At 38.9% G+C, this 24,070-nt stretch overlaps 1 protein-coding gene across 1 annotated transcript in view; it reads right to left on the bottom strand.

Moving 5' to 3' along the window:
- The window catches only part of GUCY1B1 (guanylate cyclase 1 soluble subunit beta 1), a 40,532-nt gene extending 18,690 nt beyond the window's left edge, over positions 1-21,842 (bottom strand). The window contains exons 1-5 of the mRNA XM_059844438.1: positions 21,738-21,842; positions 21,392-21,465; positions 6,695-6,795; positions 5,556-5,674; positions 1,169-1,366 (exon numbers count right to left, since the gene is read on the bottom strand). Of these exons, the coding sequence (XP_059700421.1) occupies positions 1,169-1,366; positions 5,556-5,674; positions 6,695-6,795; positions 21,392-21,465; positions 21,738-21,740 (495 nt within the window). The 5' untranslated portion in view covers positions 21,741-21,842. The remainder of the gene's footprint in view (positions 1-1,168; positions 1,367-5,555; positions 5,675-6,694; positions 6,796-21,391; positions 21,466-21,737) is intronic.
- Between the last annotated feature and the right edge of the window lie 2,228 nt (positions 21,843-24,070).

Raw genomic sequence — 24,070 nt, 5'->3', positions numbered from 1 at the left:
CACCTGCTGCAAAGTTTGAACTGTGGTTTTCTACAAAACAGAATCCAAACAAAGACACAAGTATATCACCACACTATATACAACTAGACATCTACTATAAACCTGAGCTAGCTTAGAACAGGAAATCTAAAAGGCAAATACTCCGATACAGCAGTAAAAATATCTTTGTCATTGGATTGCTTGCAAATCTCTTACCTGAGCAAGATCATGTTTTTGTGATAAAATAATGAAAGGATTTTCTCAGCAAGCATACAATGAAACTGTGCCAGAAATGTAGTATGACTAGGGAATATTTAAAAAACCCAAAGAACGATTGGTGTATCTGCTTAGATTTTCTACTTGATGAAAAAACCTTCATATTAGTTGCAATATTTCTAATAGCAAAAAGCTTTCATTTTTTGTTTCTCTCCCCACATATATCTACACCTTGGATCAAACTCTGATTTTACACTATTACATATGCAAGACCTGATCAATTAAATCTTTCTGTTGCTCTGTATGGGCAAATAAGAAGCCTCTTTCCCATATCACAAGTGACAGAGCAATCATGTCATTACATTACCTCTGTTACTGAGGAACATTTTTTTCATTTCTGTGGCTCTAGGTGCACATCCAGTCACATTTCCCTGCAATGACAGCAAGAAGCCACAAACATATCTTTTTTTCTGGGAAGAACCTGGCATGCTGGCTGGGAGGAAAACACTGCTTGCTGCCCAGGTCTCATCAATGCACATCAGCCTCACAGTCTGCACACAGATGAAGAATTTAGGACAAAGAGGAAATGTCTGTGTTCTCAGAGAAAACACAGCAGACAGTTAGAAATATATGCCAAACATAAAATAAAAGGGGGAAAAAAGCACCCCAAAATGAGCCAGTATCTAATTTCTTTACACGTCCTCTTTACAATCCTTTTCTGAATAAGGGGATATTGTTCTGTACTGTTCCCAGTCAGGTCTGCCTGCCAATTAGAGCTGGCATTCTCAGCACATAGCTGTGTCCTTCAAGCAACACAAATGATGATGGCTCTTCCTGAGAGTCAGTGCTGATGCCTCTTCTTCACAGAAGACAGCAACAGTGAAAATTACTGCTTGCATCACTTCACTTTTGGTTTTCTTATTTTTTTCCTGTTGACATAAATTTGCAATGAGTATACAGCTTCAGACATTACCTTCATGTCTATTTCTGTTCCATGGATCTGTTGAGCTACTGTTTTGATGATGCCAATGACAATATCCTGCAGACCTTCTCTTTCAGAATAGTAATGCAGAATGAGTCCCTTCCCCTTCTCTGCATCAGTGCATCTGAAGGAAGGGGCTCGCATACCCGGGTAAATAGTAGCGAGGTGGTCATGCAGAGCATCCAGGTTCTGGAAGAAGAAATTAAAAACATGCTTATAAGGCATTCACTTACTATTTATTCAGAAAGTAAGCACATATTTTGTCCAATCAGAACATCCCCTTTCTCCTACTGCTCATACTTCCACACATTTGCCCTATTCTCTGTACAAGTGCCATCACAGCAGGCTTTTCAGGTAGCCCAAGATGTTCTATCTACCATGGAAACATTTGATCAATGAATGGCATAAAAATAAGGACCGTTATAAATTACTCCAGATAGTAAGAAGTCGTGCTTGACTATGCTGTATTTTGAAACATTCAGATGATTAAAGACCTTCTGTGTGTTTCTCAGTCTGGTAACTCATCCAGTTTCATTCCTTCCAATTCTTGTCTCTATAATCTCCTCTTGAAGTATTAATTCAGTAGCCAAATACAAATAAGCATGTCTGAATAAACATAAATCTTTGTCCTTATTATCAGTGAAAAAGCCTAGTTCTGACACCATAAAATCAAGTTTACAGGGCCTGACAAAGTTCAAATTTTAAAGTAAAGATTTAAATGCTTGAAAGATCAAACTCAAATATATCTTTTCTTATGACAATAACTGAAAAACTCCACAAAATAAATAGAAATAGCACAGCTGCTGTAATAATTTATCAGAAAAAGTTCTTCAAGAAAGGGCAGAAATCTTTTTTCTTCCCTGCTACTTTCCCAGATATCTCATATATTTAACTTTAAATTTTAACCAGACAAATTGTGATCTGGAGAGGAAAGCTAAATTATAAACTGATAGGCATACCTAATCAGGATATTAAAAAGATCAAAATCACACTTAAAACACAACAGTAGATTCAACTTTGATTGTGAAGCAATTATCAAGGATCCAAGTTGCCATTTACCGTACATTTAACATAGAAAGAGAAACCTAGTTTGCAGGATAGAGCTGCAACCCACAATTTTTTTTATTTATGCTGTAAAATTCATACAACTCTTTATATCTTAAGTCCAGAACATTGCTGCATATTTTAAATGTTGTTTTCTCACTGCCCTGCAAGTGACTGCTACCACCAGGCTTTGCATATTGTTTTCTGCCAACATAGGAAGTGAAGTGAAAATATTTTCAATGTGCTGTCTGGGAAATTCTCCACCTTTCATGAGCATCTGTCGATCATCAAATTTGTGGAGGCACACTGAACTTGATTTCATGTGAGCTGTGAAGCGCTTGAACAGCTGCCTTTTCTCTTGGAGACCTCCAGACAAAATGACACTCTTAGCAATGAATTCCGTGGGATGCACTTAGCCTGGAATTTCCTCCTTCAGTTTTTCAGCTTGTTTCAAATTCATGTTTTTGTTGCTATATCAACATCTTCAAATTAGAACATGAAGAGGCAACAATCTGAGTGTCAATTCATTCCAGCTGTTAGTGGGCATTGACAAAAAAACATAATGCTTGAAGGCAAATTCTCTAAGAACTTTGCAGGGTTCAAGACAATGAAATTGGAAGAGACTGCTTTGAAAGAGTGTAGATGAGAAAAGAGCAAGAGAGATGACTGGCTCTGAAAGATTGCCCCACCATCTCCTTCAATGGATGCAGAGCTGCAGTTTCAGTAGATATGCCTCAGAAACAGCTGGGATATATTGACCTTTTGGAGAAAAACTCTCAGGGAGATACATGGGAAAAGACAATAATCTTTTAGTTACACAGTCACCAGCTGAAGAATTTCAAACAGGGAACAGCCAATGTCAAGGACAGAATTTTTGTAAAATGGTTGTCTAAGTATTAACATTTAAGTCTGGCACAAGTGTGACTAGCAACTGGCAATAGCCCCACTCTGCAGAACCACTTTGCCACCCTTCCACTCGTTTATGGCCAACTCTATCAAAGCAGTGTCACAGGTGAAGTCCATGTGATGTGTCCTTCAGCTTTTACTCTCTAATCTTCCAGAGTGGGGGACTTACTGTATTCAAAACCTCACTTTGACACACAGCCAAGGAGTTTTTCCAGATCATGGAGCTGAAATCACTCCTAGACCTAGACACTGTCATTGTTATCCCAACTTCTATTTCTTTGTTGTGTTCAACACATTCTAAATTGATATTGCAGATTCTGAAAGAACAAATGTCTTTTTTCTTGTATGTTCACCTGCTGTGAGACAGAGATTAGGTCAGGTACAGATTATAATAGGCTAAGCTCTCTCCCTGAATTCCCGGCTCCTAAACTGCTCAGATGTATGCCAGAGCTTGTGCTGGGACCAAAGAACAATTCCAGAGCTATGAAGAACAGTTATCAGCACCATGGGGAAGCACAAGGGAATCTCCAAGAAAGAACAAGCAGTCATACTAAATGGAGCTTTTCCTGGCCTATCTAAAAGCGAGCATGGTGGTTGGCACCTGAAATACAAAAATGTGCTGTTCAGTGCTATGTGGTACACAGCACCTGGAAGCTGATCTTCAAGAGGAGTTAATCCTCTGAATTTCAATGCTCTGCAAGTATGAAAGTCTAAATAGCCATGTAAACAATTCCTTAAATGAGAAAACTAACCAATTTGATTTTCATTCAATAGAAAGCCACTAAACTGAACACAGAAGCACACTCTGGGCTTCTTAGGAGCTACCTCTTTTTACATTGCTTCTCTTTGGCAGAGAGTCTTTCAACATGATTTGCAAATTTTCCATGCTTGAGTTTTTCACATAAAGTATAAACATTTGATTTAGTTGCCCTTTTTATTTTCCTCTTTCATGAAGCTTGAAGTACCTGTGTTTCAACTATGAATAAACTAAATTTTCTTGAGATGTCAAAGGAAATGGAATATAAATGTGAGATTTATTTTTATATATTTTAAAAAGCTGCAGTTCTCAATTATTTTGTGTATATCCTGGACTCAGTATACATTTCAAGAAGCAGCTTTTGGAACCCTATTATGTTAAGAATCTGAGAAAAGTTTGGGACATTAAACCCAATCTGCACCTATTTTTGTAACAGGTATATAAAGTAGTTTCCTGACCTAATATGACTGCTGGAAGATGCAAAAGTAATAAATCATAGGTATTGTTGATTTTCCATTGCAATAAAAAGCTAAAAAGTACACTTCTGTCACAGCTACTGATATGTTAGTACTGTTAACATTTAGAAAAGTATATAATAGCCAATGTCATCTGTTAACACTGAAATTCAAACCAAGCAACTTAAAATACTGCCATTAGAATAATATAAATGTAAGCTGTTCCCACTTTTACAGATGTTTGGTGTGTATAACAAACATGTCCAGCAACCAAAGTTACTCCTGTATAAAACCAAAGTATCTGAAGGCTTGCTTTGAAGGCAGCTTGTGAATGAAGCTATGAAATATAAAGGATGTCACATCCCATAGTGATTTACAGATTGCTCATGATATGTTGGAACATCCATATACCCTGCTCTGCCCAGCAACTACAGTTTGTGGGATTTGTACAAGAAGTCTGGGTTGACTACATCTAGGATGCTCTGGAATGATGCAGGTTTTGGGGCAGTGAGACACACAAGAAAATATTCAAGCAATCCAGCAAACTATGATTCTGCTCCTTCCCTTAACGCTGGAGATATTTTAAGGGTACAGATGACAAGAGGCTCCTATATATTCAGAGAAAATAAAAAATTTTGATAGTCAGCTTTTGGGCATTCTCCAGATTAATTCTTTTAACCTCATTACAGTACACAGTCCTCTCTGAGAATCATGTAGATCACAAATCTTAAATACAAAGTGCTTACAGAAGTGAACAATCTTCAGGTGACAAAAAGGCCATGTTTCTACACCTAGAAATAACACTCCAGAGAAGACCCTACATTTCTTCCATGCTATTAAAGAATCATTTTCATTTTGTTTGTGTTTATAGTGCAGAATCATGCTGTTCTGCAGTATCCCACCCTCAGTCCATGGATGAAGGATAATATATTAAGAGATAAGCTGTTATGAGCCCTAGCTCTGTACATAACATACTATTAGAAATATCCAGTATCTACAATTAGTCAGAGATAATAGTAGAAGTATCATAAAACCTGAAGATCACATTTTCTGTTACAATAAATAAGGTAAGTTCACTTAACACAGACCACCCCTGCAATCTGTTGCATATGAATACTCCTGTTCCAAATTTCTCTATGGAATTTCAAATTAAACTTCTGTTGACTAGGCAACAATTCTGTCTGGTATCTGAAACAATTTTGCACAAAATTCTTACCTGCAAAAACTCTCTGACATTTGAGCCCAAGACACGTAGAATTGTATCATAACCAGATTCTTGACAAAACACAAAAAACATCTTCCCAAACATTTGAAGAATTTCCCCAGCATTTAAATCTGGTTAAAACAGGAAAATAGGATTCAGTCCAAACACTGTATTTCATGCACTTACTTAATTCTTTACTCTTGCCTTCATAAACAAGAAAGACAGTACCTAAACACTACCCAGATCCAGTAGGTTAAGAACAAAGCAAGATTCAGGGTTCATATGGCAAATAGAGAGTACCCAATACAGGAATTTCATTAAGATTTACCAATTACTATTATTATTTCACCACACTGTGCATTTCACACATGTATAGCATTTAGATTTTCATACAGAAAAATGAATCACTTCTTGAAAATAAAGAACTTGGTTGTTAGTAGTGCTCGCCTCAGCAGAGTTAATTCCAATTTACAATAGCATGAAACCACATCAGCTGCTCCAATTCAACATTACTACAGTCATCAGTCTTATAGATTCTTGGCTAATTACTGATGCAGAACAATTTCATAGCGCACTTGGGTCTGCAGATAAAATAATGCTGATGGGCATAATTCTACCTTTTAAATTCTAGACCAGAGCTGCAATGACTGAAAATGAATGCAACCCAAATCAATGGCTGATATGCAAGTAAATGAAATGTGTCCATGCCACAAGGTTTTCTGTGACTCAGCACTGTTCTTCAGCAGAGATCAAGGATTCATTCATTCATTCATTCGTTTATTCATTCATTTATTCATTCACTGCTCTTGCAGCAGTGGTTGAAACTTGCAGTTGCAGCAGGATGTTGTTACTTCACAACTGCTTGTTACACTGCCCATGTTGTGTGGATGAGGTATATTTCTTCAGTTTAAGATGGAATACTTTGAAAATTATAAAAATCATTTCAAGCAATAAAAGAATAAAATTTTTCTTAGAGAAATAAAGAAATACAATTCTCTCTCCTAAGATTTTAAAAAAAATTCTCTGACCAATACTCTGTTTTCACTTCCCTTGTGCTAAATCCTGTTCCTCTCTACTGCACATTTTTGGGGGCCAGGAGGATATTACCTTTTTTGTGATGAATAGGTAAAGAAGATATTTGCAGAACTTACTAAGGACCTTGCTTGCAGCTGCAACGAGGTCATAGGTTTTGGAATCATCGTAAATTATTCTGACCAGAAACTGTCCCTCTTCATCCAGCTGTGCCTCCTTCCTAAAAAGAAAACAGAATAAAATCTTTTTGCTTGAGGGAAAAGCACCATACGGATAAAAGTCTTTTAAAACAAGTAAGTCTGTAGAGTTATTTCAATCAGAAAATTAGAAATAAATTTGTTCCATATACCAGTCATTAGTGTACAATACAAATACTTCAGACCACAAGTGTTCTGAAAATAATAATTAGCTACAAGAAAATAAACATGATTTTTCAATACAGAGCTTCAGAAAGAAGTTGCTGTACTAATAATGACAAAAAGAAGTTGCTGTACTACTAAAGACACGATTTGCATTTTAAAATAAGAGACTATCCAATAATGCAGCCCATGATGGGCTCTTTAAACACTTCTGCTTTTTCATTCCATCACGATTTAATTACACTTTGTTTACAAAAGGCGTGGGATGTTTCTAACAACCATTTGCACATACGTCTAAAGAGGAATTTAAAATACACATGCAGGTACCAAATCAAAATATCTTTTTTCAGAATTCTGCACATGCCAAGCACATAGGAAGAAAAAGGATGCTAGGATTTTGCAAGGCCTTGTTCTCACATCGCACACCTATTCTCACGAGTAAAATGTCACCACTTAGCTAAAGCACAATAAAAATATACATTTCTTTACTAAAGGAAACAACTCTCTACCCGAGGTTTAAGACAAGACTCACTAAGTCCTGTGCACACTTACACTAAGTAAGAAACCAAAACAAAATGACTGCTTTGTTTTTCGGGTCCTTTACTGATCTCTTCCACTTGAACATCAAGTCAGCAGCTTGTCCAAAAAGCAGCACAAATCTGTAGGCTGTATTTTTTACTGAGCAAAACGAGCTGATCCCCCAGACAATGAATGAACTGTCGTGCCTTCCAAGTTTTGCATCCGGCACAAGTGACTTACTAGGGAAGACCCACATGAGCCTTCCTCCCTGTTTTACCCCGTCTGCACAGCACAGGAGCCAGGTCACTGGTGCTGCAGGAGTGGCTGAGTCCCAGCCCTTGGGAGGGGGACAGGGAGCACCTCCATGGGCAGGCAGACCCCAGGACACTGAAGAGGCAGCTGCCCATGGGGTTGGTCCTGCTGAGCACAGAGCATGCCAATGGATTCTGCCCAGTTTCGTATAAAGCAGTATTCTGTATTTGCTCCTATTTCCCTTGCAAATTTTCCTTCAGCAAATGAGGAGATGTGCAGAGAGTCCTGCTGTGTTCCCTGATGAAGTCGTGCCCTGTTTGTTGAAGTCCTCATCTGGAAAATGAGCACAGCCTCCTTTCTCAGAATGCTTTTTTAAATTAGGTGTTCACCTCCCATGGCGTTGACTACTATGACTCTTAATAGAGATAGTGTGCTTTGCAGAAATAATGATGAAAGAGGACACATTTGTAAGTACTCATGCTCTAATTGATGTACTTAGAATACATTTTGGCTCAGCAAAACTAGTATGATCACAACATCATTACTATATTTGAAGGTGGAAGGTCACAGCTACCTCATTTAAAAGAAATTATACCCTTTCATGTCAATGCATCTCTATGCTGCAGTTCATTTCAGGAAGTCAAAAGAAAGGCAAAGAGACAGCCTTGAAGTGAATTACTGAATCACATCTTGCATCACACCAAAAAAAAAAAAAAAAAAAAAAAAAACCAAAAAAAAACCAAAAACAATCAGTATACAAAGTTGCTCTTAAGAAAAATACCCTCAGAACTAGAAAAACTATAAAAAAGGCAGATTATGAGGTAGGTTCTTAAAACATTCTAAGGACAAGGGATGCAAATCCAGACATTCCTCAACTTGGTAGTAGTATAATTATTTTTCTAATGTACCAATTAAAGAGGACAGTGAGTAAACAATTATTTACTTAGCACCATGGTAATGAAGAGCTTTTACCAGAGTATGCCTGGTAAATTGAGTAAATACAAAGAAATGCTCTTTAAGATACGGCTCAAGCCTACAGAGTCGATATTTCTAACTTCTGAATTTCTCTTGGTCACCAGAGGAATTATAAAGACCTATAAAAAGTAGAATTCTAAATCTACTATGTAAAATCCTGCATCCACTTTCACATCAAACACTCTCTCCATTATCATAACATAATCACCCATAAATTAAAATCAAATTCTTTGACTGTAACTCAGGTTTTAATTTCCTAAAATGGTGACATTGATTTTAAAAGTTAATTAATACAAAATAATAATGCCTGCAGAACAATTCAAGCATTTACAGATGCAGTGGAATTATCCATCCACAGAAACAGAAATATTTCCTGAGGTACTCAAAGGGGAGAAGTCTGAGAATTAAGTACTCTTGTTGATCTTAAAACTGCTAGATGGGAAATGGTACTGCTGGGAAGGACTGATTCCCATCTCATATGGCAGTATTTTATTGACCTAAGTGAAATGACTTGTCATCTAACCCTCCAGTTTGTAATCATCAGTCTTTGATAATCTGTTCACTTAACGGATATCTGGAACCCATTATTTTCTTTTTCCTCTTCAACTTCCTTTAATCTTGCTCCTCACATTCATCCTACTGTCCAAAAAATACACTACACTGTTTTTTAAAAATATATTATTTATTATTCTTGGAAGTATTGAAACTCTTACTTGACATAAACATTTTTATACTCACTCTAAGAATGATGAACTGAACACAAGCAGAGCAATTTTCCTAAAGAAATATGGCAAGGCTATAGGGGAAGTGTGACTAAATATGCCTCATAATTCCACCTAAAAGAAACATCATTCTCTATCCAATGACATGAAAAATACTGTAACAACCTTAATTAAGCAGGGTCTTAAGCAGGAGGAGAGGTGGGAAATGATGTCTTGAAACATAAGAGATCAGTCAGGGACAAGAAGGTAAAGTTTACAACTCCTAAGAATGGAACTGAAATGAATATGAGAAAAGAAAACCATCTTGATTCTTTGGTTCTCATAACATGGTATGTAACAAGAAGCCAGCTCCAGTTTGGAGGGATGTTTGCAAAGGGTGAACAAACTTTCCCACATCTCTGATACATGCTGTGCTTTCTTTTAGTCTCTCTGATCTGAGCCAAACCACAAAGGATAATGCACACATCTGGAAAAGCAATGAACATCCTCAAAAATACTGCATACTTACACAGTTCAGTAGAGACAGCTTTTCTGTGTGAGAACTTTCTCTATAAAAAATTGACCCAGTTTGATAATGTTGGTATCTCTTTCAAAACTTCTTGCATTTTTTTCCAAGTGCATTGACTGGAACTTTTCCTGTTTGTTTACTTCTCTGTGCCAAGCCATGCTTCTAGTTTTCTTATTTTATTTGTCTTTAGTTTACTTTGTCAAAGTTTTTCTTCAATACTTGAAATTTCTCTGAGCCACCACTTTTTAAAATCACCACTGGTTATTTCAGTTACTTCATTCTACTCCATTTAATTATTTTAACTATTCTTTTCCTAGTTTACTCTAGATGCTTTGGATCACTCAGCAGCCATCATCTCTGTAGCCTTACTGATCTATTTCCCATTAAAAAAAAATTTAAGTTGAGCAAAATTTTCTAGAAAATTTGTCAAAGTAAATATTTACTCCTGCAGGGGATTACACTTCTCAGTTACTTCTCATGCAGGCAAAATTTTCTTTGCTTGTTCTACAAATATGGCAAATAATATGACAATGGCTAACCTAAGTCTGTGTCAAAAGATAAACTGCCTTTTTAAGATGCATGCTTGAAAATTATTAAATTTCAGAACTTTCTTCTTCCATTCCATGTCCATTCCTTCATACTTCTGAGATCTGTTGTGATGGTGCATCCCAGCAATTTAGATAGGTGTTGAGCTGAAATAAAATTCAGTTAGATATCTGTTTTCTGTATTATTTTTCTACTAGATGAATTTCCCTGTCTGCTCCATCACCTGTTCACAGAAGTTGCTCTGCATACAGACAACATGTAGGCACAGTGATTGTGGACAGGCTTCCAAAGCCCTTCAGCTTCCCTCAGTAATCTAACAGCAGTGAGAGCTTCCAAAAGTCTTTCTCTCTGAATACTACTCTTAAGACTATATGTAGGGAAAATGCTGCTGTGAGTTTATCTAAAATGGCCACTACAAAGTGAAGGCAATCCTGTTTTTTCAGAGGCACTGGTCCTTCAGCAAGTCTACAAAATAGCAGGGCCTCTAAAGACCTTGTTTGAGAGAGCATCACAGCTGTCAGCACCAGAGAGGCTGACCATGACTGACCTCCAGCAGCCCAGGAAACAGGACAGTGTCATTCAGATGAATACCTAAAATTGTTTCCCCATGGCTGCAGTTTTCCCACCCTACCTGATTTCTCAAAGCTGCCTACACTAAACACTAAGGAAATGGTTTTATAACAAGGGTGATAGGAAGAAATAAATGATAGTGTCGTAATTATACTTAATGTTAAGAGTGAGGCTGCTTTGTCAGATTTGCAGAGCTGCTGTCCATCAACTGTAATTCCTTACATTTGTATTTGGCTGACCACATTTTAGAGAAAACTTCATAATCCATAGCTTTACAAAAAAACTGTGGCATTTCCTTTGAAATGTTTTGCTGCAATCTTAAGTTACAGTTTTTGACCAGATAAAATTGTGGGAGGAAATTAGCATAGTTCTAATGTTTTCTGCAGACTGTGGTGTTTGATCACAAAGACATTAACAGCAATAACATGTTGGTAGCTTTCTTAAGAACTTGACAGGAAATGAGCCAAAAGCAACAAGCTCTGGCAAATTCCCAAGCCCTGCTTATTTCTCTAGTGAAGAAGCAGTATTACAGTAGCAAACTTCAAACTTTTATATGGCTGTTCCTTCAAAATAAGTTTCAAGTCAAATAGAACAGAACTTACAATTAATGTTTCATTTACATTTGTAGAGACAAAATAAGTGTGGGTTTTGCTCCCCTAAAAATTTACGTTCAAAATGTCAAAACACCCCAGGATTTTAATGCTCTTCCCAAACTGAGTCCTGTCACACGAGATGTGATGTTTCATGGCTCAAAACTTACATCCTATGACATGCCTGCCCTAACTTCTACAGTCTGGCAGCCCTTTTTATTTACTCTAGACTAATTCTGAATGATTACACAGAGCTATTTCAATTGTGGGAAACAAAGATTCCAGCACAGACTTTTCTAAAATGCTTTTGTTTTCCTCCAAAATGTTTCTATTATCCAGGTTAATGTGAGGCAGTTTACTTGGGCAAGAGAAGAACCTCAACCATTGCACCATGGAAAATAACAGCTATACAGAGGATATTTTTCACATAAAGATTTGGCCTTGAAATCAGTGGAAAAATTCCTATTGAATAGATCAAAGCAGGATCAACTCTTAAAGCAGCCTTTCCTCCATCAGTCATGCTAACACCTAAAAACTGCTGTTGATTTAGCAGCACAGAACAGCATTACAGGTGATACATCTGTGTACAATGGTCCCTTTGAAAATCTTTCCCGTTGTGCAACTAGTTTAGTATTTGTAAAGACACTACTAATGTTCAAAGGTGATGTTAATAATTCACAGAAATGGCTGAAATGCTATTTGTGGGCAAGCATCTGGAGAAAAACTACTCTTAAAATCAGAACAGATCATGCACTTCAGATTTTTAAACCATAGGATGCACACATTTTTATTTCTCATAGAGGCTTGATGCAGAAAGGATTTCTTTTGCTATTTTTGGAGATTTTATGGACAGCACAGCTGGACAAGACGTCACATCAGGATGGTTTTACTTATATAGGGCCCATTCTGCACAAGGTGAGTTTTAATGTAGTTTTGCAGCCAGACTGTAGTATTTAAACTAAATTTGCATAAATCATACTCAGGAAGATTGCTGCTGACAACACTTTTTTTTCCCTGTGAAGTCATACTTGCTATCCTGCCTCTGCAGCCAGTCAAAAAGCTGGAATCTTAAGAAATTCTTACAGAAGAAGAACCCTTCCCATTTGCATGCAGCAAATATTGACAAAGAATATGGTAGAAGACTGTATGAACAATTATTTTGCATCCTGAAGATGCACAGGCTTCTCTGTGATATAACATTATTACTTAGAGGCTGCTGGTGTCACTTTAAGAGACCATCCAGCATCCCAAAAGCACAACTGGATCTCTTCCTACCAAAACTCAGCCCAAAGTGTGTGCACTGGGTGTGTCACCTTGAACCACCAAAAACAGCAGCTAGTTCCAAGACCACCTCCAGGATTTCTTCCATGATACATATTGTTTCTGCTGGGACTTTTGCCACCATTGTGCTTCACTATTCTTGGTGTACCAAGGATGGAAAAGTGCTCGTTAAATTGAAGAGATCAGTCAAAACAATCTTAATGACAAAATAACTCTACTGCACTTAGAAACACTGCACGGTTCTGATCTCACTGATAGGAGCAAGTCAAGTTTAATTCCGTTCCAAGAGTAGCACTCTTGAACAGGATTACATGGGTCAGACCCAAAGATGGTATCTGTGAACCCAGAATCATTGCCTTTGCATCTCATTTACATTGAAATGGCAAACTCACTGCTCATATTACAGACAGTTGTTTTTTTCAAAATGTTTTGAGTCTTTTTCTCATGTATTTCACAAAGACGCTTTACTAGAAGTTATTAAAAATATTGAGCCACTATTCTGAAAAGGAAGAAAAGAAAACAGACTTGTACATGTTTTGGATGGTCCAAGGATATTTTAAAATATCCAGCTGGGAAGAACATAAATTATATTAAGTTACAAGATTAAATAAAAATGGGAATCTGTCCAGGAAAATGATGTTCTGGGTAAATAAATAGGTGTATTTATAGACTTCACAGTTCTGAGCTATTTCCCAGTTTTACAGGCTGGATACGGGAGTGTTTAATGTAGGTTTTCAAAACAAGATAATACTAGAAGATACAGTTAACAAAAGTACAAGTTCCTTGCTGCTACTACAAACACTAAAAATATTATTAAAAATATAAAGCCAGTATTATTTTGCTTCCTTTTACGTAAGTGGAATAAAAAGAATGGTATTTACAAAATACTCTTTGGTGCTTTTCATGAACAAGAGTGACTGATGTGTTTATAACACCTGTTATCCTGGCACATCTAAAAGCACTTAATTCTGGGAAAACTGCAAAGTACCTGAGAGATACTGCAAGAACACTCACACCAAGTTTCATAACATGCCAGTGTTTCCTTTTAGCCAACCCTTTCCCAGAGGAATTAAATAATTTGGCATCCACTTAGTTTAACTCCTGACCTTCAAGCAGGTCCTTCCGCTGTGAGGAACTGAAATAGCAGGAATTATAGCGTTCTGACCCTATGAAGCTTGTAAATATCAACCTCCCTACCCATGAAGAATAATCTAGTCAGCACCACTTAAAAAACAAAATAATAAAATACTGGTTAGAACTTTGGAAGAGCATGAAATAAGGGATTTAAAACAGAAACAAAAATAAATGTTGCTTTCTTGATAAAAACTCAATAATGTTAAAATGAGTATGGATTAAAAAGAATCATGTATTGTCATTTCACCACTAATGGCTTTCCAAAGTGTCTACAGATTTGTAGGCAATCTGTATTTTTTTCAGAATTGTTGGGATTGGTCAAACAGAACATTCCCTTCAGCACTGGGTAAAGCCACATGGTACTGAAAGAGACAGCAAAACCTCCTATTTCTTGCTTTTTAACAGATCACTGCAATTATTTACAAGTGAGAACAACATGACCCAAAATAAGAATGGATTCACAATCTAAACTCTAGTGACACAGTCATTTTTTTTCACCAGTGTTCATTGTGACAAGACAGTTAAAATAATTAACACAGGATGTCTGCAACACTTTTGAGCATGAAAGAATCAGTAAGTAAACTGTAAAGCAATCATTCTTTACAATAATTAGTTGTGGGCTGGGAAAAGGAAATACTGAGCAAACTCCCAGCAGTCCAACAAAGAAGGAAAGAAGATTCACAGGGACTGACTGCCACCACTGCAGTACACAGATATGTATGTGGGTCTACAGGGTAAATTCCATAACTCACCTGTTCACCACCCAGAATTCCACAGTTCCTGGGGGGAGAAGTACAGAAGAAAGGAAAGACAGCATTTTGATGGGAGAAATCCCAAAGGCTTTAATAGGATGAATAAAAAGGCTTTAATAGGATAAAAAAAAATTGAAGTCCGAGACACACCAAAAGCTACACTTAGAAATTTACAAGGAGTTTTGCACTGAGGTTCTCCTGCAAATCAATCCCTTGACAAGAAATGCCAAAGATAACTGGAAGGCTTTTTTCACCTGCTTCCACTACAGATGATAATTAACTGAAGTGCCCCACCTCACATTTTGTACAGATATTTGACTCTTATTTCTTATTTCCTGTTTAGTGTGCATTTTTATTGCCCAGGCCACATGGTGATTATGTAGACATAATATGCACATACACATAGGCATGCACATCAATATTTATTTGCATACGTACCTACAACCAGAAATAGATTTTCTCCAAAAGCCTTACATTCTAAGCTGATGATTATCAAACTTCTCTCCTACCAGAAGTGATGCTGTTATCACTGCAGACAGACTGCTACAGACTATGGCACTGTTTTGCATGCTTTCTAAAGGGCTGCCCTATATATAGAAACTACAGTCAGCTGAAAACTTGAAAAACACTTTCCAGAACAATTACAAAGAAATAAAACATGTCTCATAAAGAGCCATAAGCATCTGGTGAATTTTTTTTTTTTTTTTGTAGTTCAATGAAAGCAGGAAAGATGGACTCGGGTCCACTCAGCAACATTAGAGCAGTTTGCTCCAAGCACCATTTCCCTGTCTGTTCCCGAGCCTGTATGACACAGCATCCCAGGCACACCCATGATCCCACAAAGCCTGGTCCTTCTCCTCAAGTACTGAGGCTAGATCCTACTCCATTAATGCACAACTATTTTGTGCTTTGTTTTATCCCATTCCTCAATATACAACCTCAGGCTTGATTTACAGCAGTTTTCAAATCCAGTTCTGAAGAGAGAATTACTCCTTTCTAATAAGTTTTCCTGTGGAATTGATCTCCACTAATTGCATGCAGAAGCATTAATTAGGTCTCCAACAATCTCATGAGGCCAATTATATCATTTTCATTTAAAATAGGCAAGAACACCACAGATCAAAAAGGTTTCATTCATTTAGGGTGTCCAGTATGTGATCTGGTTCTGGTTTTTTAAGCTACTAAGCACTTTTTATGCTGAAAACACAACTTTCATGGACTTTACAGCCTACCAGCACCAGACCTACAAAGTATCTAAATTCCCACTAATCTTAAGAGCTTACTATTGCAACTTAGAAGAGTCTTTCACTAGAATTGTGGTGCATACTTTCCTGACTTTCTGAAAGGCAAACTACACTATAGTAGGAGCTATTACTACATCTGAACACTGTGCTAAGCAATAGCAATTGGCCAAAATCTTGATTCTCACAGGATTTGTCAACAAATATAAGTTGTGTTTTGAAATATTAGTAAAAAAAAAAACATCTCTGACAAAGTGACATATGAACACAGCATAGAAACATAGAAAGCCAAGCTAGGGCCTTCACTCTACAGATAAAGAAATTTCTTATTATTTGCTTTGTTTAAGCAGCATAAAAATGGACAATTTTGCTGTAAGAAATTCCCAAGCAACAATTCAATCCAAGTCCATCTCCTGTAAAAAAAATTATAAAACATTTTTTCAGAGGCATTTAATATTTATTTTATATTATTTATTTATATTATTTACTATTTTAGAATTGTAAATTCTAGGTATATTACAAATATAATTACTCAGAATAGCACATCCTGTCAATGAGTTCCTAATTATCTAAATGCTAGGGAAATCAATCAAGTGCCATTTTTAGACAGGTAAATGAACAAAAGCATCTACCTTTCCTGACTTAAGCAGGCAACATATGAGACTACTAATAAACCTAACTGCTAGGCATGCCTTTGAAAATTTACCCCACAATATGTACTTTTAAATCACCTACATCTAACTGCAAAAGCCACACCAAGTCCCTACAGTGTGACATTATGTTAACCTTCAGCAATAGGATGTAGAAGTTTCTGTCTGTTTAGTTTTCACTTTCAGGCCCTGCAGTTTCTTTCACTTCCCCAAATGGTACAGTCTTCTACCACTTCACCTGAACCCAATTTGAAACCAAGCAGAGCTTTCCACTTTCCTTTTCCACACTGCACCAGACTAATTACTCAATCCTCAGTGTTTCACCATTTTAACCATACCAGGAGCTTTACAGAAAAAAAAGCTTTTAAGAGCCTGGAGCCTTGGTAGGTGATAATCTGTGAAACTTGGGGAATGAAGGTTTCCTTCCTCCTAGGACAAGCAATTGACTTTTGCTCTTCCATAGTGTGCACTTCCAGACCACTGAGTCCCTGGAGAGTCTGTGCTGGCCAGAAGGCTCCCCAGACCTAGAGCCTTGGCATTTAAAAGTGTGGACAGTACATGCCATCCTACTCCCTCCAAAGGACAAAACAGGGCAAAGGCAGGAGCAGATGCCTTAATTCTGCATTAAGCACTGAGCACCAGGGATGTAAGGCTATTACTTGATTTCTATATCCCCATGCTAAGGTACAGACAGCAAAGGGGCAAAAAATGCCTTTTTTTCTACTGTGTAAGTTTGAAAACTTGTCCAGAAGCAAATAAAAAGTGTTTTCACCTCTAGGTAGCTGCTTTTAGCAAACACTGAGTTTCAACTTCCACTCTAGTTTTTCCATACTGTTTTTGTGGGAACTTCTACCATTAAAACAGAAGGAAGATGAAGACTGTGGCTGACTGGTTGTGCTATACACCTGTGTGGGAAAAATATTAATTAACTCCACAGGCTTGTGATGAAGCATTTTAATGCATTTATTAGATTTTTGAGTTCTCATTCATTTTCTTGGCAGTATGTTTGAAAGTGTCACAATTTGAGCATCTAATCTGGCCTCAATTCAGATTTAGGTGCCTGTGGGAAAATCCTGTATTCATTTAATCAAACACAGAGGAATAGTGTTGGGAAACAGGAAAAAAGACTCTGTACATATTCCCTGCTGACAACATTGCTCTAGCTCCCACATACTGACCTGGAGCTGTTTCAAGAAGACATCCCTGTCAATGCTTGTTAGACAATTAAACCCTTAGAACTGCTGAATGGAGTGACCAGAATTTCACATATATTGGCTGTTCAGCTCAGCCATAATTGATACCTGTGGCATAAGAGCTCAAATTTTATGGTAGAGGCCTCTTTTAGAAATGTACTATCACACACCATAAAAATATGCCCACCATAGAAATTTTATTCCATAGTATGCTATGGAATACAATTTCTTAAGCCTTAGAAATTTTTATTTATTTTGACAATGTGAGTAATCTCTCTGCATTGTTTTGGACAGGTACATGGACAGTAATTCCATGTGCACCACTTACATTCATGTGCACACACTACCCTATCACCCAGCAGTACAAATTTGGCCTTAAACAGACATGAGCACAGAATTGCATTTATGTGGGAATGGCCAGGCCTGACAACTTCCAGTTTATGTTGGCTGCAGAGGACTTGAAGATATCTAATGCCAATCTTGAATCTTGAGAACCACCCTGAGAACCAGCCATTGCAACTGTGGCCACACAGTCTGAAGCAGCCCTCTGAATGGAACCAGTACGAAATAAAGGAGTCACAAGAGGTTTTCTCTTAAGTATGAAAGGAACAACTGAAAACTGTTTTCTCAGCAACAGTGTGGTTAACAGTTCTAGGTTAACTGTTTGTCTACTAGTAACTCTTTGCAGAGTGAGTGAAGCACTGATCAAAGGAGTCTGTCTCCAATGCACTGCAGGTCCTAAGTGCTCCCTTCCAAGGACTGAAATGGTCAATGACAGTGAGCAGTGCAGCTTACAACTGCCAGTAAGTGAAAGAAAGGACTGTGGTCAATCATCTTCCCTTTCCACCAAGAAACATCTGCTACTGCAGAATTCAGCAACTACAGAAGGACGTTCCTATCACTACCTCTTGCTCATCCAGCTTTGCTAAATCCCAATAATGATTCTAGGGCTTCATCACAAAAACCCTGTCCATTAGTTCAATTTCTCAATTCTGCAAGTGGCAGTCAGAGAAAACCCTAAGGAGAAGCAAATTTTTGAGACTTTGCTGTTGAGAAAATGAGTAAAGCTTCTATAAATCAAGATGAACTTTCATTACTTATGTGCCAGCTTTCCTAGTCTTATTTTAAATTCAACCTATTTGGGATCCAGAATGCTAGTTCAGAAATAGAAGGCTTTGAACCATTTTGTGTGTCAAGCATTTTAATTCTAGTTCTTTAGGAATAACAAGCCCTGTATCAAAGTATATACTGTAATTTTTCCATGAACTAAGTGCCTAATTATATTATGTGCAAAAGAGTCTGTTGTTCAGTTACGCTTTTTTTTTTTTTTTTAAGTGGGTGAAAAAAACATGGAGGCTAACTTTCCCAAGAATTCCACTCTGGGCCATTAAAAAACAGTGAATCTTTTTCTGATGAGATCATGGTCTTACAATAATGCTGAAAAATGAAAAAACTATCAGGGCCAGAGACTTGAAATCATCATGCTAACTCAGGTAACAGTGATGGCACTGAAAACACCACTCTTGTAGGAGCATCAAATTCAACTGTTCGGGTACCCAAATTCTCTATGTAAGAACTTCATTCAATACCACTTTTGACTGAACAAGCCGCAAAAGAGTTTCCATGTTTCAGATGGAGAATACCCTTTCAATTCAGCATTTAACTTTTTAAAATGCATTTTATGTAAAGAATGACCACATTTCATTACTTCAGTTTATTTAGTTCCATGTTTTCTGTCACCTTCTATCAATAGTAAGTACAAATTCACCTGTTGGCATTTGAGAATCATTCAGCAATCATAACCCACCACTCTGCACTGCTGATTCACATCTTCTGTGCTGACTTCAGAGAGGACAAAACAGCAGTATGTGATCAGCTCAACATTGCAAAAAACCAAAACCAAAAAAGCTTAGATAAGAAGTTTTGTACTGAACTACCCAGAGACCTCTCTATTTCACAAAAATGCTGAAGTTCTATTGCAAATTCAACCTTACGAACAGTGAAAAGTTCCTCATGGTTTTTTTGAAACAGCCAAGGACTGTTGACTTCAGTAATTATTTCTCCAGTCATCTGTGATTCTACTGATTCAATTCAGCATGCCACAATACTGTTCTGTACTTTCTTGCTGTTTCCTAAATGATTAACAGTTATAACAAAAAAAGCCTTTGCAGGAGGTTTGTATTTGCTTACAGAAGATAAAACATCCAAGCTTTTCCCCAACATCACTTGGCTACCAGCTGACACTACCATTCCCAAATCAGCACCATTATAATGTCTTCCAGTGAGGGCTGGTTTACTGGTTTCTGAACTCTAGGATGCACAACTGAGAAATCCTGCTGAATAAATTCCCCATGGTGACCAATTCCACATAGGGAGCTATGGCAGCTGTTGCAAATGCACTGGCTCCTTCTTGGAGATCACATTCCAGTCCTCTGCTGGGTGCTGTCATGATGCTTTCCTTCCAAAGAGCCATCTTCTTGTGAGCTAACAGCAGAGCCTACCTGCTGGGCTGCTACAAGACACAAATGGTTCTCATTTGAAAAGCAGAAACAGGATGTACCAGCTTCCTGAATTTTCACAGCTGACCTTAGAAAATTATTTTGTATATTTCTATTAGATTTCTCCAAAATGTTATATGAGTAATATTCCTCATGGGCTTTAGTTATCTACAGTATTCTATCAGGTGTTTCCAAAATCTAAAGAGACAGGATGCATCAGGAATGAAGTAAGCCTACAACTCTGTAAGCTTTTACATCATCTTAAAAATTTTTGTTGTAGTTTTGCCCAGTGGTTCATACTACTATTTTTAAGGTAAACAGAATTTTGTTTGCACACTCATTTAAAAGTTGTAGTGCAATGTCACAACTTATCAAAGGTTTAAAGTGAAGGCAGTCAATTCCTGAGAAAAACATTGTACCACAAGAAAAGCAAGGGCTGGGCTCAGGAAACCAGGTTCAAGAAATGAAGCCAAAAACCATTCTTCTTACATCCTTACATATGTACATCCTCTTTAATAACCAGTGACTGTTTTGATTTCGAGCTGAGGACATTACCAAAACCTGACATTATTTTAAGACAGTGTTTATTTAATAAACACTATCTCTTAGCTCCTTCAGGGATGCAGAAGGATGCAACTGTTGCACGGTTCACCTCGTGGCCTGACGCAAGGACAGCACTTCTGCCACCTACTCCTTAGAACCGAGGGAACCGCGGCGATCAATGCCATCCCCGCCGCGGCTCCTGGACACGAGAAAGATGGAAGGAGGCGGGTCTTGGAGGCGTTAAGGGAAGCCGCGAGCAGGACGAGGTGCGGCAGGAGCCGGGCTGGTTTGTCACGGCTGGGAGCCGCGTCCTGGGTGCCGCTGCCGGCCCGCAGACCCGCCCGGCATCGCAAACGGGGCGCCGGTACCCGGCCCGCCCCGGCTCCCGGCCCTGCGCGCCCCCGCCGACAGGCGCGCACACAGCCGCGCATCCACAGACAGACACACGGACGGACGCGCGCAGACACGCGCACAGACACTTACTTGATGTCCTCCCAGACGGCGGGGCCGTAATTGCGGATGACGAGCAGCTCCAGGGCGTGATTGACGAAGCCGTACTGCGGGGCAGGACGAGGCGGTGGCACGGTCAGGCACCGGGCGGCAGGAGAGCCCCTTCCGCCGCCGCGCAGCATCCCACCCCACCCTTCCCATCACCCCGCCGGGAAGCGACCCCACCGAAACATCACCCATCTCCCCCGAAACAAAGGGCTGGGGCCCGGCTGCCCGCTTCCCAAGGGGATTCAGCCCGTTCCCCCCACCGCGGGCCCGGCCCCGGGCAGAGCGGACGCGGCCCGGCCCCGGGCAGGGCGGGCGGCCCGGCGGAGCTCACCATGGTGCCGCCGTCGCCGCCGCCAGCAGAGGATGGGCCCGGCTGCCTCACCACCTCCGCCGGCCGCCGCCGCCCCGAGTGGCACCCCCCGGCAGCCAATGGCGAGCGCGACCGCCGCCCGAGGGACCAATGGTGGGCGCGGGCGCCGCGCTCTCCGCCAATCACAGGCGGAGGCGGGGCTGCGGGAGCAGAGGGCAGCGCGGGGGCCGCGGCCGGCGCCGCCCGGGCTGAGGGGCGGCCGCTGCCCGGAGCCGGGGCTCAGCCCGGGGGCCGGTCGGTGCTGCTCGTACCCATCCTGCACGCAGTGCTTGCGTGGGAACCTCTAGGGCAGTTCCCTGTGCAGCGGCTGCCTTCGCAAGAATGTTTCAGTTGTTTCTTGTACCCATGCAACCACTTAATTTTTAGCATGGAAAATGTCCCCAAAAAAGGGAAGAATCGGAGCGGCAAAGTGATCCCAGACATTTCTGCTCCTGTGCATTCATTTCTCAAAAAACAGTGAAGTTAAAAGCATAATAACGAGTGCTTTCAGTAATGGATTTTTTGTGTGGTTGTGAGTCCTTCTTCCAGGTGTCAGTGTGAATAAATACAGTGCTGTATCCTTAACCGACTGAAGATGGATTCTTAGTTCTCTAAGTAAGGTATGACCCTTAACAACAGGAGGTTTTGAGCAGGGACAATATGCCAAAGCCAGTTTGGGAATAACACACTCTATCATGCTGTCATATACAAGGAATAAAAAAAGATTATACAGCACCGTATATTTTAAAGCCCTTTGTACAATCAAAAGACCTGGTCCGGCCCCAGTGTATGAAATAAAAAAATCTAAGGAGACCACTAATTTTTTAAAACTTCTTTAAGAAGAATCGAAACATATTAAAAAATAATTACTTTATCTAGGAGTATAAGGGGATGAGTACCTACTACCAGTGTAGTAGCTCTTGGGCAGAAACCTTGCTACATGAAGCCATAACCACCAGTCAGACCAGGTGGATTCTAAATGTAGGTAAAATTACAGCAGTTCAGACTTTAGTAAAATAGTGCAAAATAAGTTTAACATTTGAACTGTTCCTGCAGTTCTTGAAAACAAATATGAATCATTGATGTTGGAAATTCCATGTAAATAAGTTTTAAAATGGCAGCATGTAAAATCTTTTGAAATTTCAACTACTGCCTGGTGAACTTTTGAATCTGTGTTAAGAGCTTTTAAAAGTTCTAGTAAGTGAGTATACAAATGAGTGGGCATTAGAAATTTGGCAAAATCATCTCAGCAGACATTCCAAAAACAGCAGAAGCAAACTCTAGTTTTGGGTCATGTAGGCATAGTCATCAATTCTACTTAACACAGTCCAAATCTACTGGGAAAACCAATTTTAGGTTTTTTAAAAGAATGACCAAGAACAAAAGCTTCAGTATAACCAGTTAAAATCATACAATTAATATGCTTATTTTGAAGGGAGAAAGAAAATGTTTGGATAAATTACCAAAGTATTCCAAACTACTGGTTGAATATCTCTGTGTAGAAAACCAAATAAAAACTGAAGAGATGCAAATCTCTAAAAATCTCTTCAATTTCCAGGAAACTGGTGACAGAGATAATGTAATAAATCATACTGCTGGAACCAGACCAAAGGCTGTGCTTTGCTGTAGTTAAAGAGGGCTTGTCACCAATTTACTAAGATTTTTACATGCCAGGTCACTATCTACTTTTTACTCTTAGGTGGGAAGTAAATTTTGGGAAAATGGGAAAACTCAGCCTACCATACAAACGTTGTAGTTACATCTTTGTGTGCCTGCTGCTGGTAATGAAAAGACAACACCTAGGACTTCTGCCCTCCAGTGTGGTTAGTCTTCTCCCTCAAGCACTTACAAAACAGTTTTGAGGTTACAAATGGCAAGGAATTCCTGGTAGCACGTCCCAGGCAGGAAACAAGTCAACTATATGGAGAGTAGGTGTAAAAAAATATTCTTCACAGGTTTCAAGGGATCCACTTTGCATATGGGGTAAGCCCTCATGCTCATGAAGTATTACAGAGATTATAGGAAAATATTTTTGGTTATGGTTTTCAGAAGGTGGATTATCTGGTGATTTTGTGTACCTGAGTGACACTTTTTTGAAAGTGCTGACATCTACAAAGGTCAAAATTGCCTTAGATAAATATGAAATTGCCTTTCTTCTGATTTGGTTCAGGCTTGGTAAGTTGCATTTGCAGGCTGTTCTTGTGACTAACCCATTATAATAGAAATGGAAGTTCTAGCCAAGGTGAGATTTGTAAAATGTGAAGTGAAAATGGCCTGGCCAGAGTAAAAGCAGGCAGTGATTGATTTAGTTTTCT

This window comes from Haemorhous mexicanus, chromosome 4, assembly GCF_027477595.1.
Source record: "Haemorhous mexicanus isolate bHaeMex1 chromosome 4, bHaeMex1.pri, whole genome shotgun sequence".
In the NCBI taxonomy this organism is placed as follows: domain Eukaryota; kingdom Metazoa; phylum Chordata; class Aves; order Passeriformes; family Fringillidae; genus Haemorhous; species Haemorhous mexicanus.
Note: the sequence above shows the minus strand (reverse complement) of the source record. Positions and strands in the feature narration are given on the sequence as shown.